General features: G+C 35.0%; 1 protein-coding gene across 2 annotated transcripts; it reads left to right on the top strand.

Annotated features, from left to right (window-relative positions):
- The first annotated feature begins 4744 nt into the window (after positions 1-4744).
- Positions 4745-10816, top strand: LOC132195705 (uncharacterized). Of its 2 annotated transcripts, XM_059617871.1 has the most exons (25): positions 4745-4868; positions 4926-4956; positions 5377-5483; positions 5553-5732; positions 5791-6264; positions 6340-6387; positions 6440-6473; positions 6540-6604; positions 6660-6756; positions 6807-7036; positions 7087-7152; positions 7219-7267; positions 7664-7740; positions 7796-7910; positions 7966-8195; positions 8251-8329; positions 8385-8434; positions 8482-8517; positions 8567-8684; positions 8735-8844; positions 8905-8970; positions 10107-10143; positions 10201-10292; positions 10342-10447; positions 10499-10816. In XM_059617871.1, the coding sequence occupies exons 1-25, from the start codon at positions 4788-4790 to the stop codon at positions 10771-10773; spliced, it is 2853 nt and encodes a 950-aa protein (XP_059473854.1). In that variant the 5' UTR covers positions 4745-4787; the 3' UTR covers positions 10774-10816. The 2 variants fall into 2 exon arrangements, with proteins under 2 accessions (XP_059473854.1, XP_059473855.1); XM_059617872.1 differs by lacking the exons at positions 6340-6387; positions 6440-6473; positions 6540-6604.
- Positions 10817-14219: the final 3403 nt, after the last annotated feature.

Below are 14219 nucleotides of genomic sequence, written 5' to 3'. Positions count from 1 at the left end.
TATTTCCTGATCTTTAATTTTCTTCTATGTTTGTAAAAAAAAAGATAAAACTTTAAAGTATTAATGTTTATGGGTAAATTATTAATCAATTAATAACTGGAGGAGAAGAAAATATTCATAAGATAAACGTCCTCCATAATGAAATTGTAAATTTTGAGCTCGGAAATCAATGTTCCATTTTATTGCAATTATGATTCTTTTAATTATACATGTAATTTTTGGAACTAATAGCAAGTGGTTGATATTTGAAAATTTTTAATATTTAAATTAAAATGAGGCTTTTGTAATTATTCCTCTTTTTAATTAAATTCTTCTACCGCACATCAGTTTATGTAAAATATTAAATGAATGAAATGAGACGACTTACCACCAATTAACAACGTGATGAAGAAGAATTAAAACGCTCGATTTGTTGCTTGAAGTTTGCACATGTAAAGACCGCAGATGGAAGAAAATATTTGTACGAATCGATGGGAACACTTTTATCGACAGTCGGAACCACACATTTGACTGACTGATCACCAGAGTAAACAAACAACAGTGCAAAGGACAAAGGAACATGCGAGAATTTGCGACGGTGGCGCCACTGATCATCACAACAACTCACAAGTTTGCAACCTCGGAACATATGATTTTCCTTAACTTCGGCTGGATGTTCTTGTGTGGTCGAGCAGAATCAAGAAACTTTGCTTCTAAATCTGATCTGCTCACTTCAAATCAGTGTCTGCATATTCAAGAGTTCATATTGGAGCTGCCATTTGTTCACCTGGACGAAAAATATTTTTAACTATCGACGAAATGAGACCAAAAACTTTGCAATCTGTTGCGAGGACTTCAACTTGGAGCTACAAAATCAAGGTAGGAGACAATTTAATTTTCTTTTCATGCTGTTTTGAATGATAGCCGTTAATTTTTGGCTAGTTTTTATTAGATCAGATATGATTCAATTGAAACCCACTAAACTTTGCACTACTTTATGAGAAATTGATGCATTGATAATTTCTGGGTCTTATAAATTTGAGATTGAATTAAAACCATATTGAACCATGTTGAATTGAAACCATATTATAACTATTAAAAAAATTAATAAAATATTGAAAATATTTCTATTTTTTTAAGTGTGACTGTTGCAAAAATTAAAAAATAAATCAATTTAAGATGACATTAACTAAAATCAATATTGCACAATTATTATTGGTTTTTGAAAAGCAGATATTTTAAAGAAAAAAAATCTATTTGCCTTAAATATGTCAAAATTATTTGGTATTTGAAGAAGATCTCTTTAGTTACAATAATAATATTTAATGTGTATCTCAACAAAAGCATTCTCTTCTCAAATACCACTATCCATATAATACAAATTTGATCAATTAAAAGAGAGAAAGAGATAAAAACCGAACAACTTGTTCCATGCAATCTTATAAAAGCACCATATCAGTTTATTTAAATTTGACTTTCTGAAATTAAGGTTATTTTTAACTTTTTAACGATGGATTTTGCCATTCGTTGCGGGGAGAGGAGCCTAGAGGATAATTATTCGAACAGGGAAGTCTGTAATTAGCGATTATTTCCGCGCATTATTTCTCGGACGCCGTCGACCCCTGAGCGCTCGTCCAGCGGCACAACGGCTCATGCCCTCTGCTCTCAATATTAATTGCACTCTCATGCATTGTTCTCACGTCACAGAATTAAACTCGAGGCGGGCACGCGATCTATTAATTCGTACAAACAGATGCACTGCCTGCCCAAACTCCTGCACCTTTGTAATGCGAGAGCTTTTTATGTTCCACTTCCGGCCGCTTATATTTTCCTTGCTTTGACGGTCAATCAATCGGCGGCCCTTGGCACCCCCGCGTATAAGTAACGCACACCCCCCCCCACCCCCCACTCGTCAATCTCCGACAGCCCGTCTAATCATTGCAATCCAGCCAGCAATTATATGCCTTCAATATTAACCCTGTTTAAATTATTTGTTTGCTTGTGTTGACGCGATCAATAATAAATTGACGTCAAATTAAAAATTTAATTTTTAAATAATTACTGTTATCGTTAAATTTAATTTTACAGATTCAGTAAAAAATTTAATAGATAGATAAATTTTAAATTGAAATATAATTGATTAAAATTAATCTTTTTTAAATATTGCTCATTTTTTTAATTTTATATAGGACAAAGAAGAAGAAAATTACGATTTTTTTGAATAAATTAATTATATTTCTTCAATTCAATGGACTTAAAGCAATTTAATTAAGGAAAATGGAAAATGTTTTAATTGAAATTTCGCTCAAAATAAAAATTGATACAATTTATAAACTTTATTTTGTATAAAAAAAATCCTGTTATTCTTTAATTGAAAATTTGTTGTTTCGTTATGGCCAGAGGCTTGAACTGTTTCCTATTGAATGTGATTTTTATTTTATAGCAAAAAAAGCCGGAGACCGAATTGGAAGCTCAAACTAGGGACGCTTTTATGTGACAAGAGAGCTGTGCAGTCGCAACACATTATTGAAAAATGAGTTGACAATGCGCGCGCGGACGAAAGTAATAATTTGAATGGGGCGCGAAGGACCTCCCGCCGCGAGTGCGCAGTTCACGCCCTGTCGCCAAAGGTCGCTTTTGTGTTATTAATATTTTTGTATTATTATTATTTGCGCCGACTGCAGTCGATGTATTTTTGTTAATATGGTAATTAGTGAGCGCGGCGACCAACGGCAAATCGGAAACGGTCTGCGCAATAATTCACCAGAGCGGCCAATTTGCACGCTCGATGCAAATTTTTTCATGCACGCAGAACGCCAATTGTGCTCATTCAAAAATGACATTTGAATATATTCAGCTTCCAATTAGCAATTCAATGATAAATGGCGAGTCGACCAAGGGAGGTTTAATTTGCATAATAATTAATTTTGAATAAATTAATTCTTCTTTTCCACTTTCCTCATGTAAAATGAACATTGGAATTGGAATGTTTTTCCAGATTTTTTACTAATTATTATTAATTTAAATTTATCACACAATTTATCGTCACATAGATTTATTTGAATTTTTTTAAATTTTCATTCAAACGGCTTCAAGATTTCTTTTTAACTTTTTATTATACCTTCTTGTTTCGATTGTAATATCCTTGATCGAACTCGCATTTTTGTCAACTGCACGTTTTCTTTTTCACCGTCGCGCGAGAATAGATTTCAAAAAAAGATTTCACCTTTTGATAAGCAAGACGTTTTCCATGTTCTCGCAAGTGTATCACTTACATTATATCAAGGCACCTTTTGCTCCTTCCAGCAAGAGCATCTCTTTAACAAAATCAGTTAAAAAGATAGGGCGGCGCACTTTTTTCTCCGCCTTTTGTTATTTGCAGATAAAAAATTGGCCTCTTTGATCTGCCGACATCTGCATCTCCATTAAAAAAAAAATTAAAAAAAAAATCGAATTTCAATATTAATTGGAGAATTAAATTTCTAAAAACTTGAATACAGTGATTATTTTCATAAAATAAAAATTATTACGAATTTTATTTAGAGATCTTAGATAATAGTTTAAAAATTGCTCAATTTTTGGTTTTCTTGTGACAATTATAGGAGAATCCATTTGAGCTATGCAATCTGATGATTGCTCTCTTATTTTTTTTTCTATTTGAAGCATTTATACATTTTACTATTTATTCGTGTGTTTGCGTCACGCGCTTAATCCCGTCGTTGGTTGTTGCATAACAAACGCGCGCGCAGGGACAAAATAGATTTTACTGCACAAAAAAAGCGGCGTCTCGTCACAGGAGCCGCCCTTTGTGCGCCGACAAATAAATCAGGGTCCAGGTAATCTGATGATGACACCCTGTGTAATGCAATGATAGCGATCTCTCGTCATCACAATGGGATTAAGGCTGCACAAGAAGCGCGACAAACTTTCCTCACAGACGAGTGTGGGAAAAAATATATGCTTCGATTTGAATTTTCCGAAAGCGCCCCCAAAGCAAGCTTCGGATTAAGTCTGGCGCCAGACAGATTTACGCGTGAATAGCAAAAAGGAATCGTGGCCTTTTAAAATTTAATCCAAACAACATTTTTTATTTTAGATACATAAAAAGTTATTTTTTTTTTCAAATTTTGTTCCAATTTGTACTGGAATTATTAAATTAATTTTAAAAAAAGACTCAAACGACTTTTTAATTCATATTATAAATTAAATTATTTTTATATTATTTTTTGGTTAACAAGGACTTTATGATAATATTGTGCATTGAAATTAAAAACTTGTGAACCCTTTTTCCATAAAAGTTATCAAAATCGATTGGCCTATTGCCTTTATTTTTCCATTTTAATTAATTGGGTTGACTTGAACGTGATTTGGTGAAACTTTTATTAATTTTGGTAAGACCAACTTTGAGAATGAAAATTATTTTAGAAACAATAAAAATTTAGAAATCCAATTAATTAAATTTTTCTTTGTACTTCTTGCCGTGGTACTGAAATCTACAAAATTTAATGTAGAGAAAAATTGCATGAATCAAAGTTAATCGGGCCAATTTGTTGCAAAAGCCTCTCCCTTCACATTAACTAAAATTACCATTTTTAATTTCTAAAGTAAATTAAAAATTTCTAGTCTGACCAAAACTTTGTTTATTGGTCATGTTATTTTCCAATTTTATTCGGGAATTTCAACGGCATGCACAGGACGTGTCTGCATAAATTGTCGTCAGAGTCTGGCATTGTTTTTCCTGTTGTGCCAAACAGTCGGACCGTGATAGTAAAAATGACCAAACCTGCAGCGAGCAGTTTATAATTGACATGCCTCTCTGGTTTGACGTTTTTCTGCGTTTAATTTTACTCATAGTCTTGCTTCAATCGTCGAGCCAGGCCAATTCTAAAGTGAGAAAATTAACTTTTATAAATTCATAAAATCACCAAAAAAATTAAATTTTCTAGGGAGTTGATGCTCGTAACAAAGGACACAAAGGTTATAAGAAAAACTTTAGTTGCAAATGATGTTGATATGTCAACAGAGGCAATCACTGCCCATAGCGAGATAAACGCATCGATGGAAAATTCAAAATTGATTGCATTTTAATCTGATTTAAGAAAAGAAAAATTACAGATCTTTATTCCATTGCAATAAACATTTGTAAAATTGCAAATTTTAAACATTTATATTATTAAAAAAAGACTTGCATTTGATACTTCCAATGCCGATTTTTAATTTTTTGCTCGTCTTTTATTCCTTCAGCTTTTATTATTATTTTTAGCATCAGGGTCATCAGAATTTACTTGTTCCTCTTTTAATTTAGCCTAATGACACTTTCAATTCTTTAAATCATTCCAATTGCATTCAATTTTTATAATATTAATTAGACTTTCAACTTTTATCTTCAAATTTTAGAAGCATCAAGAGGTGCGAACAAACGCGGGACGATAATCAAGTGTTGCGGCGGACAAAAGTGTCTCAATAATGGCCATTCTACTAATCGTCGCTCACAATCCGTGCTGGTATTCTTTGCCTTAAAAATAAATTTATTGCTTTTTTTTAGAAACGAAATTGTTTAAAATCCCATCTAGAAAACCGATGTAAACTTTACTACTAAACTGAGAAGCGCAAGACCTTCAGAATTTTCATTATCTGAACAACTTTTGAGCACCACTCAGTTTACAATTGTAGACAACAGTGATGGCGAATCGAGTGATTTGCCTCCGTCAACTTTTGCCAGCCCTAATTTGAGCGATCAGTCCACAGTGCAAGTAATTCGAAATCATTTGGAAAATTTACAAATTCTCATGAATTATATTAAATATGCAGTTTGTCCAAGAAAAAACCTCCGAATCAATTTCAACCGCCTCGGATGTGCAAAGTTCGTCTTCTTCTTTGGAAACAACCACTCCATCCACAACAATTACACTCGTAGATGCAGAAACCAGTATTTCTAGCACTTCAGCCTCAGATTCCTCAAGCAGTGAAAAAGCAAAAACCAGCTCTGATCTCACGACTATTCTTTCCAATTCGGCAACTTGGACCTCACCAGAGACAACGCAATCACAAATTTCGCTCTCAACTTCAACAACTACAACAATTTTAACCACTACAAATGTTCCGACCAACACAAAAATTTCAACCACGTCAACTGTTTCAACCACTGCATCAGTTTCAGCAACTACAACAACTCCACGTAACACGGTTACAACTTCAATAACCTCTACAACTATTGCAACTACCACAAAAGTTTCAACCACCACAACAACTCCGCCTACTACAACAACTTCAACGACCATCAACGTACGCCACACGCGCTCTAATTTTACTTCCTGAATTCATTTTTCCAATATTCGTTTTGTACTTTTGTTGACGTAGCCAGCCCTGGTCGGAAAATGCTCGACGAAGGAAAACGCCGCTGTGAACGTATGAAAAAAAAACATGACCTCAACTCTTTATTTACCTATTTTGAAAACAGCGGTCCCTTTTTGCGACCAATGGCGAGCTTGCTGGTTTACGAATTTTCACATTGAATTTAAATATTTTTTGATTGTGTAATTTGCTTTCGATATACATAGATCCGGATTTGCACGGATTCTGGCTGGACACGTGTGGCCAAACATTTTTATTAGGAAAATCACTGGTTTCACCATAAATTCCTTACACAAATAATTCCTTATTGCATATATTAATTTCAGGGCACTTGGCATGAAAACTCAAACAAGTGTTTCGGCCTGAAAATGCAGCCGTTTGCCATCGAGAGCAAAGAGAAGCTCGAGTGCTTGAAAAATCAAGGTTTTGCCAAAACCTCTGATTGTAGAAATCAAAATTAAATTATATAAAAGCCAAGGGCTGGAAGTTCAACATGAATTACTGGACGGGCGGCGCAAAGGACTTGGCGAGCGGCGTCTTTGGGTGGTGCTCAGGGAACGGTTCCTCGCCCTGGAAGGACGTCCTGCCCCTGGTCAACCTCAGCAAGGACAAAAACTGCGTCCAGATGCAAATCAACAAAACGAGCGGCTCCGTTTCAATCAGCGAAAGGCGGTGCTCGGACAGAACCATTTTTGCTTGCCAGGTTGAAAATATTGATTGATTTTTTTTTAAATTTGAAATTATTTAAATCAGAGTCCGCCGACGAAAGGTCCCAAGTGCGCAAGTCCTGTTTGCCCAAACATCACTTGCCAGAAGGATGTAAAAATGCAATACTTTAAATCCCACTAATTTAAGCTTTTCTATGTAATTTCCTTAAAAATGCAGCAACTTCTTTTTACTCCTTCGCCTATAGGAAAATCAATGGTTCTAAAAAGTAAGTCAGAAAACTTTAATTTTAGCCCTCAAATTTTTGCATATTTTTTTTTTTTTTTAATAAAAATTGGCTTTTAATAATATATTTTTTTACGTAGCCAAAATCCCCCCATTCTATAACTTGATTTTGTGCACAACAATTGGGGGGATTCAAAAGGCTTTAACTTGGGCCAGGCCATCTTGACCCGTCAAGTTATTTGAAAAGCTTGTTAAGTTGGGTTTTTTGAGCAACCTTAATAAAATTTACAATGAAAATATCAGTAAAGACTATAAAACGTATGAACTCGTTAAAACTTGGCTTATCATTAAATAATTTTGGTAAATGACAATCATCTTGAAAGCTGAATTTCAAACATACATAAATTTTGGGGTTGCGTGTTAAAAATTTTAATTTCAGACGCTCGCTTGTATGGCAAATTGTTCACCTACAGACTGCGCAACTACCTCTTCAGCTACAGTAACGACTCCAGGACTGTAAATAAATATCTGGACTTAATTGACTGAAATTACAAATGCGCTCTTTGTAAAGTATTTAGAAGCGACGAAGGCGTGTTGTGCCCTGGGCATGTCCCTGCTTAGCTTGGACGCGCAACGCAAGTACGACGCCTTGGCCAGCATCGGCAAACTTTCCGAAATGGGCAACGGCAAGAGAGAGAATAAAGCGATTTAACGAACTTTAATTTTTACATAATTAATCAGAGGCTCAAAATTTGACCTTCTGGACCTCGGGATCGGACGAGGGCTGCGAGTCGGTTTTCGGATTTTGTTCGGCCAAACGGTTGTTCCGGGGCGAGGAAAAGTGGCTGCCGGGACAGCCGGACAACGCCGGAGGAAAAGAGAATCACGTGGCCGTCCACATTTGGCGAGAAAAGCGACAAGTTCAGCTCGCCGATTACGACGGACAGAAGAAATTCAGATACATTTGCGAGGTTCAAAAGATGAGAGACGAATGAAATTCAACTGAATTTTTAATTTTTGCGATAGAAATTAAACAACCCTCAGTCGAAGAGTGCAAAGCAAGCGTTGGTTGACGAATGTGCAATCATTTACGACGTCACCACTGGTATCAACTTCTTTAATTAAATTATGGAGAATTCGAATAAAATAAATTAATTTAGCCGAAATTGACTTGCTGCGAAATATGACAAATTTTGATGCACGGATAAAGGTCGTCATCTTTATCGAAACAAAATAAATTTAAATAATTTGTTTTAGTGTTTTTTGCATTGTGTTGGAGACGCTGTCGGCCTGGTAAATCTTTTAAACAAAATTCTTGTGCTTAATTTAAAGTGGGAAAAAGCTGGTCGGCGGGAATTTTGTGGCGAGCGAAGTTTTTGCGATGCTCGAGAGTATGAATCTGAACGTGGACGCGCTGATGAAAAACATGGCCATCGTGGACGAGTGCAACAATAAGACTTGTGAATTTTAAATTTAATTGCAAAACAAATTTAATTTAAAATTTTGAAAGATGGAATGGACGACTGCGACAAGGCGTACCAACTGACCAAGTGCGCCAGAGACAAGTCGCCGGAGGTTTTTGACCAAATTATCAAGGACCTGGACAAACAGGCGGCAGACGTGACCAATTATTTATTTGAAATTTGTTATTATTTTCCTTTTTTTTTTTTAATTTTCTAGAGTGATGAACTGGTTTCTAAGTCGCTCGGATGTGCAAATTCTTCTTATTCTAACTGCACCATTGACGTATAAGTCACTTTTTATTTTACTTTTTGAGACCCACTCTTGGCCAGGGTTCAACCGATTTTGATAATAATTGGCAGGACGGCTGCTTCTAGTTTGGAAGGATTTTGAAAAAATTTCAAAATTGCCTATTTTACAGGAGCTCAAAGTTTATAAATCAAAAACATCTCAGCTCCTGTTAAAGATAGCGCAAAAGTCGTGATCACCAAAGTTGTCAGGAATTAGATGCCCTACAACTTTCCTTCAGTGACCGAAGTCGTAGGTCAAGGTTCAAGGTCACCTTTTGTTACCTGAATATTTAATTAATCTGCCAAAGTACCTGGAAAGCAATTTTTTGAAATTTGAAAATAGCCAAAAGTTGCCTAATTTAGTTCTACACAACATTATAAAATATTATTTTGATAACATATTTGTTTTCATTTTTAAAGTCACAAAAGGTCATTGACCAATGTGACCTGTGACATTTTAGATTTTTTTCAAAACGTGTGGCACAGAAATTTAAAGAGAACATCAGTAAACCGGGAATTGGTTGTAAATCTAACAAAAGTAAAAGTTTTTTGCGGTTCCAAGTTAATTTCCAGTTAAAAGGGGCTTGGAAAACCACGTTTTTTCCCTTTGACATTGAGAATCTTTAATAAAAAAAACAATTAACTCTCACAATTTTTTAACATTTAGTGTAATTTAGTAAATGAAAAAAATGAAATGTACAACTAAATCAGACAACCTTTGGCTATTTTCAAATTAAAAAACAAATAATTCGCAGGTACTTTGGAAGATTAATTTAATATTCAGGTTCCAAAAGGCGACCTTGAACCTTGACCTACGACTTTGGTCACTGTTGCAAATTTGTAGGGCGTCTAATTCCTGACAACTTTGGTAGAGGAACACATGAGTTATATCTTCAACAGGAGCCGAGATATTTTCGATTTTCAAAATAACCTTAATTACAAAATTTTAGCCCCTGTAAAATAGGCAAATTTGAGAATATTTAAAACTATTTGTCATTTGCATACACACTAAAATCAATTAACGTACCAATTATTATAAAAATAGGATCCTAGAGTGGATCTAAATAATTTAAAAAGCCCGCATGCAATTCGGTCATGAAATCGACCGATTTGAATGTTTTTTTATTGTAGGTAGCTGCAAAGAAAAGTCTAGACTCGTTGAATCTGAGTACGTAATTCAAAACGTAGCGAATCAATTTATATTATAATAATTTTGATCGTTTAGACGCTTCGACGTGCGCCAACTACATCAACGGCGCGTGGGCTTGCAAGTGCAGCAATTCGAAAGTGTACATCATGAAATTCAACGGCGGATACGTAAACCTGACCAAAATAAAATAAAAAATAATTCACCTTTGCGACGCAGACCCACAATTACCTCGAAGCATCCAAGTATTGTTGCGAGCGAGGAATGCGATTGATAAAGTCGGCCAACTTTTACGCAGCCGCAAAATGCATTCAGGCGTCGGGCCGTACGTTTTTCCCAATATCAAATTTTCTTATGTTCTAATTTCTCTTTGAAGTTTCAAAAATTACTGCAAACTCGTACGTAAATCGGTTCTGGACGATGACAGACTCGATCGTCGTTGACGTGACCAGCGGATTCACCTACGATTGCAAAACGCAGACGGATTATCTGCCGCAAAAACGCGGTTTCGCGATGAATTTTGATCCGAAAGCCGCGTACGACGGTGACACGCAGGTCATGTGTGTCAATCTTAATTGGTCGGCGCCGCCACCATTCTATTTATGTCCAGCCACCTCAAAACAACCCTTCATATGCGAAGAGATTTATTAATTACGTTGAAAATCAAGAAACAAAAACTTCTCTGAAAGTAAATGTTTTATCCACAATCAACTGTTTTTTAAATATCACTAAATAATTATAAACCAAAATTTATTCAATTCAACAAAAAAGCTTAAATAAATTTATTTACTTCAGTTATATTTTCTATTTTTATTATTGAATCTAATTTTATGAAACGTCTTCATTGAGAAGCAACTTTTGCAGATTTAAACTAATCAACAATTCAGCCTATTAATTCTAAAATTAAACCCAAGATAAGAGAGTTAAAAGCCACAACTTTCTTCATTTTTATCGTCAAAGAAAAGCTGGAATGAGCGCCGGAAACTGCAGTTGCAGATAATTGTTTAATCTCTCAACTCATTATAGCCGTTTCACCGATTTCCGCAAAGTCCAACTGAAAAACTCGTGCTGGATTTGAGCAGTTTTCAATCATTATTATTATTCGAGGCTTGGGTCTCACGCGATAAGTTATAATCGGAGGGGAAAAACAGCAGCGTCGCACACACAATCTTCATTCAACACGTTCAACAAACTTTTTCCTTGAAAATATATTTTATCCTTTTGAATTGCTGTTTATTCAAAGAGGACTTAAAAGATAAGCATAAATTTGGGGTACTATTTAAAATGGGACAAAATTTAGATTTATAAATGAATTTTTTAGACAACGTTATTTTACTGAAAATATTTACCAATATTTTTTTTTAATTAATTTACGTTTATTTGTACAATTTTTAATTAATTTACGTTTATTAATGGCAAACAATATAACAGAATTAAGCCAAACATTTCTTTTTTAAATATCGTTTTGAATTTCATTCCTGTTAAAATAATTTAAATTTTCCCGTACTTTTCTCAAAAATTTCGAACTGAGTACATTATAATGAATTGCTCTTTACCCATTGTGCGGAGTTTTGGCAAATACATTTGGCATTTTGGTGCAAATCCGTTTTTAATGCAAGTTTTGCTTGTCAAAGGTTGACACGCGCGCACGTGTGTAATGGCAATAATAATGAATAATAAAGCGAGCTGCTCATTAAGCGCGCGTGCATCGCGGCGAATAATAAAAATGCGCCCCTCTCCGAGAAAGAGAGAGAGCAATAAATATTCTGCGCTGGAGAGATTCGTGTTTTGGCGAGGCAAGCGAGCGTGCCGCGTGTGTTTGCAGCGAAAAGCACGCGGGGGTCGCGGCGGCGCCGATCCAAATTGAAGCTGCATCTTTTAATGAGAGTTCGCGTCGCCCACCGAGAGCTGCAAAACACGGACCGGCTGCAGCCAGACCACCCCTGAGTTGATATTTTCATTAGAGTTGAGCGACGTGCACTTAAGGGATTGAAATTTCATGTTGAAATTTGTGTTGGAAATGTCAAAATTACTTCAAAAATCGTTTCATTAAAAAATTAAAACAAAATGTTGCTTTTTAATAAACAGAATACATATTGCACTTGGGTCATAAATGAGTCATAAATTTGGCAGTTTTTTTAATTACGTCTGTTGTTTGTTAAGTTTAATTACAAAAATACAATTAAATTTTTTTTTTAATTATTTATCATTATTTCCTCCTTTTTCGCTTTTAAATTCAGTCTTCACCGAGAACAATGAATAATAATTTTTTTCATCTCTTGATATGATTAAATTAAATTTATTTTTGCGATCATGGTTTGCTTTAATAATTAATTTAAAAAATAACACTTTCGCCAATTATATAACAATTTACTTTATCTTCTACAATTTCATGAATATTTTGATCTTTTCAATGATTTCCGTTTTGGCTTGTCTGCAATTAATTAGCTCTTGCGAAGCGCACGGTGACAGGATTACTTTGATTAGCGTGTTGTCTGCTCGGTTCAAAGGTCTCATTTGTCACGGGGCACTCACGCTTATCAATCTGCGCTGCAGCAACAATGGAGCTGGGTGGTCTTTAATGAGACGCAGAGCAGAGCGAGCTGCACCCTCTCCCCTGCATTGTTATATCATTTTATTGCGATCACATGTCGCTGCACTAAAAAGCCGCCGATCCGCTTCTTTTGATCGCAATAATTATTTCCCGGTGCCAAATTCCCAACCGACGCGCACTGAAATACATAAAAAAAGCGTCAAATTCAAAAATAAATACCAAGAGAAAATTTTGAAAAGGGTTATTTGTCGCCGGAGATCGAGAATTAAAGAAAACGGATGTGCTGTCAATCAGTTTTGTTATATTTATTGACACACATGGTCCCTTTTCCAACCCAGTGTTGATTATATGGTTGAGCCGCAGATTATCCCTCAAAAGTTTAATCCTTATCCATATCATGCCATCATATGGGTGAGCAAAAAATGACCTTCAGAGTAAATTTAAAGGAAAAGAATATTTGAGTGCGAATGAAGGGCCAAGTTTTGGAGTAAACGAATTTGAAAGCAACAAATTATTATGAAATGAATTTCAAGGGTCGTTTTAATTACAGCATATCTGTTAAAACAATTTATTTAATTACAATCCTGTTATAAACGGGCCGATTAAAATTTTGATATATTAATTTAGATTTATTTCAAATTACTTCTAAAGTTCAAGGTGGAAATTTAAACTTGTATTTAACTTCTCTCATATTAAGGTCAATAAAATCATATTGAGAATTTGAGAGACAATTTGAGAATTGATAAAATTCATTCTTATTTGAAAGCAGAAGTGTTTCTAAATTTAAGTATTTAATGATTTTTGTTGTAGATTTTCACGATCGACGGTTCATTTTAAATTCAAATCACCATTTAATGAATTGTTTTAAATTTTTAAATGAATTTCATATGTCAACTTTTCAATCGAGAAACTCTCTGCGTTGAAAAACAGAAAGCGTCTCTCTTGACATTGTGACTTGACATGCGATTGAGACCCTCTTGAAAAACCTTGTTAAACTGTAGACCTGCGCGCCGAGTTCACAAAAGCGAGTTGTTGGCGATGCAGACGGAGCGAAATTGATAGAAAAAACGGTGATGCTGCTCTGTGGCCCTAGCTCGATGAATGAATGAGTTCACTCGATCATGAAGCGCGTGCAGCGAATCAATTTCCGAGACGAAAAAGCGAGACATTTCTCAGTATAATTGTGAGACGGATCGGCCCCGCGTCTAGAGTGGAAAAAAAATCGTGTGTTTTGAATGCAAAGAGTCGAGAGCGTCGCTTTTCACTGGCAATTGGCGTAGAAAATAACGTCTTTATCCTGCACGCCGAGAGACGTTTTGCTGCGCTCAGAGCCAACCTCGTTTGGCCTTTCAATTTCGAGAGAAGCAAAAAGAAGCTGGATTGAGAATAAATTTACTAAGAAAGTTAGAAAACGATAGCAAAGCTTTAGGTTAAAATTTTCCAACGTTTAAAAATAAATTTCTTTCTAATTTGCAATTTTTGTAAATTTAATAATAAAATTGCTCAAATTTAAAATTGGAGCTGATAATTTACCTTTTATTTA

Source organism: Neocloeon triangulifer, unplaced genomic scaffold, assembly GCF_031216515.1.
Source record: "Neocloeon triangulifer isolate White Clay Creek 2 clone unplaced genomic scaffold, ASM3121651v1 ptg000010l, whole genome shotgun sequence".
Taxonomy (NCBI): Eukaryota; Metazoa; Arthropoda; class Insecta; order Ephemeroptera; family Baetidae; genus Neocloeon; species Neocloeon triangulifer.
Note: the sequence above shows the minus strand (reverse complement) of the source record. Positions and strands in the feature narration are given on the sequence as shown.

Coding starts and splice junctions, on each gene's coding strand:
- LOC132195705 (XM_059617871.1), top strand. CDS start 4,788: ATGCCTCTCTGGTTTGACGTTTTTCTGCGTTTAATTTTACTCATAGTC. Junction 8,845..8,904: donor TGGACAAACAGGCGGCAGAC/GTGACCAATTAT, acceptor TTAATTTTCTAG/AGTGATGAACTGGTTTCTAA. Junction 8,971..10,106: donor ATTCTAACTGCACCATTGAC/GTATAAGTCACT, acceptor TTTTTATTGTAG/GTAGCTGCAAAGAAAAGTCT.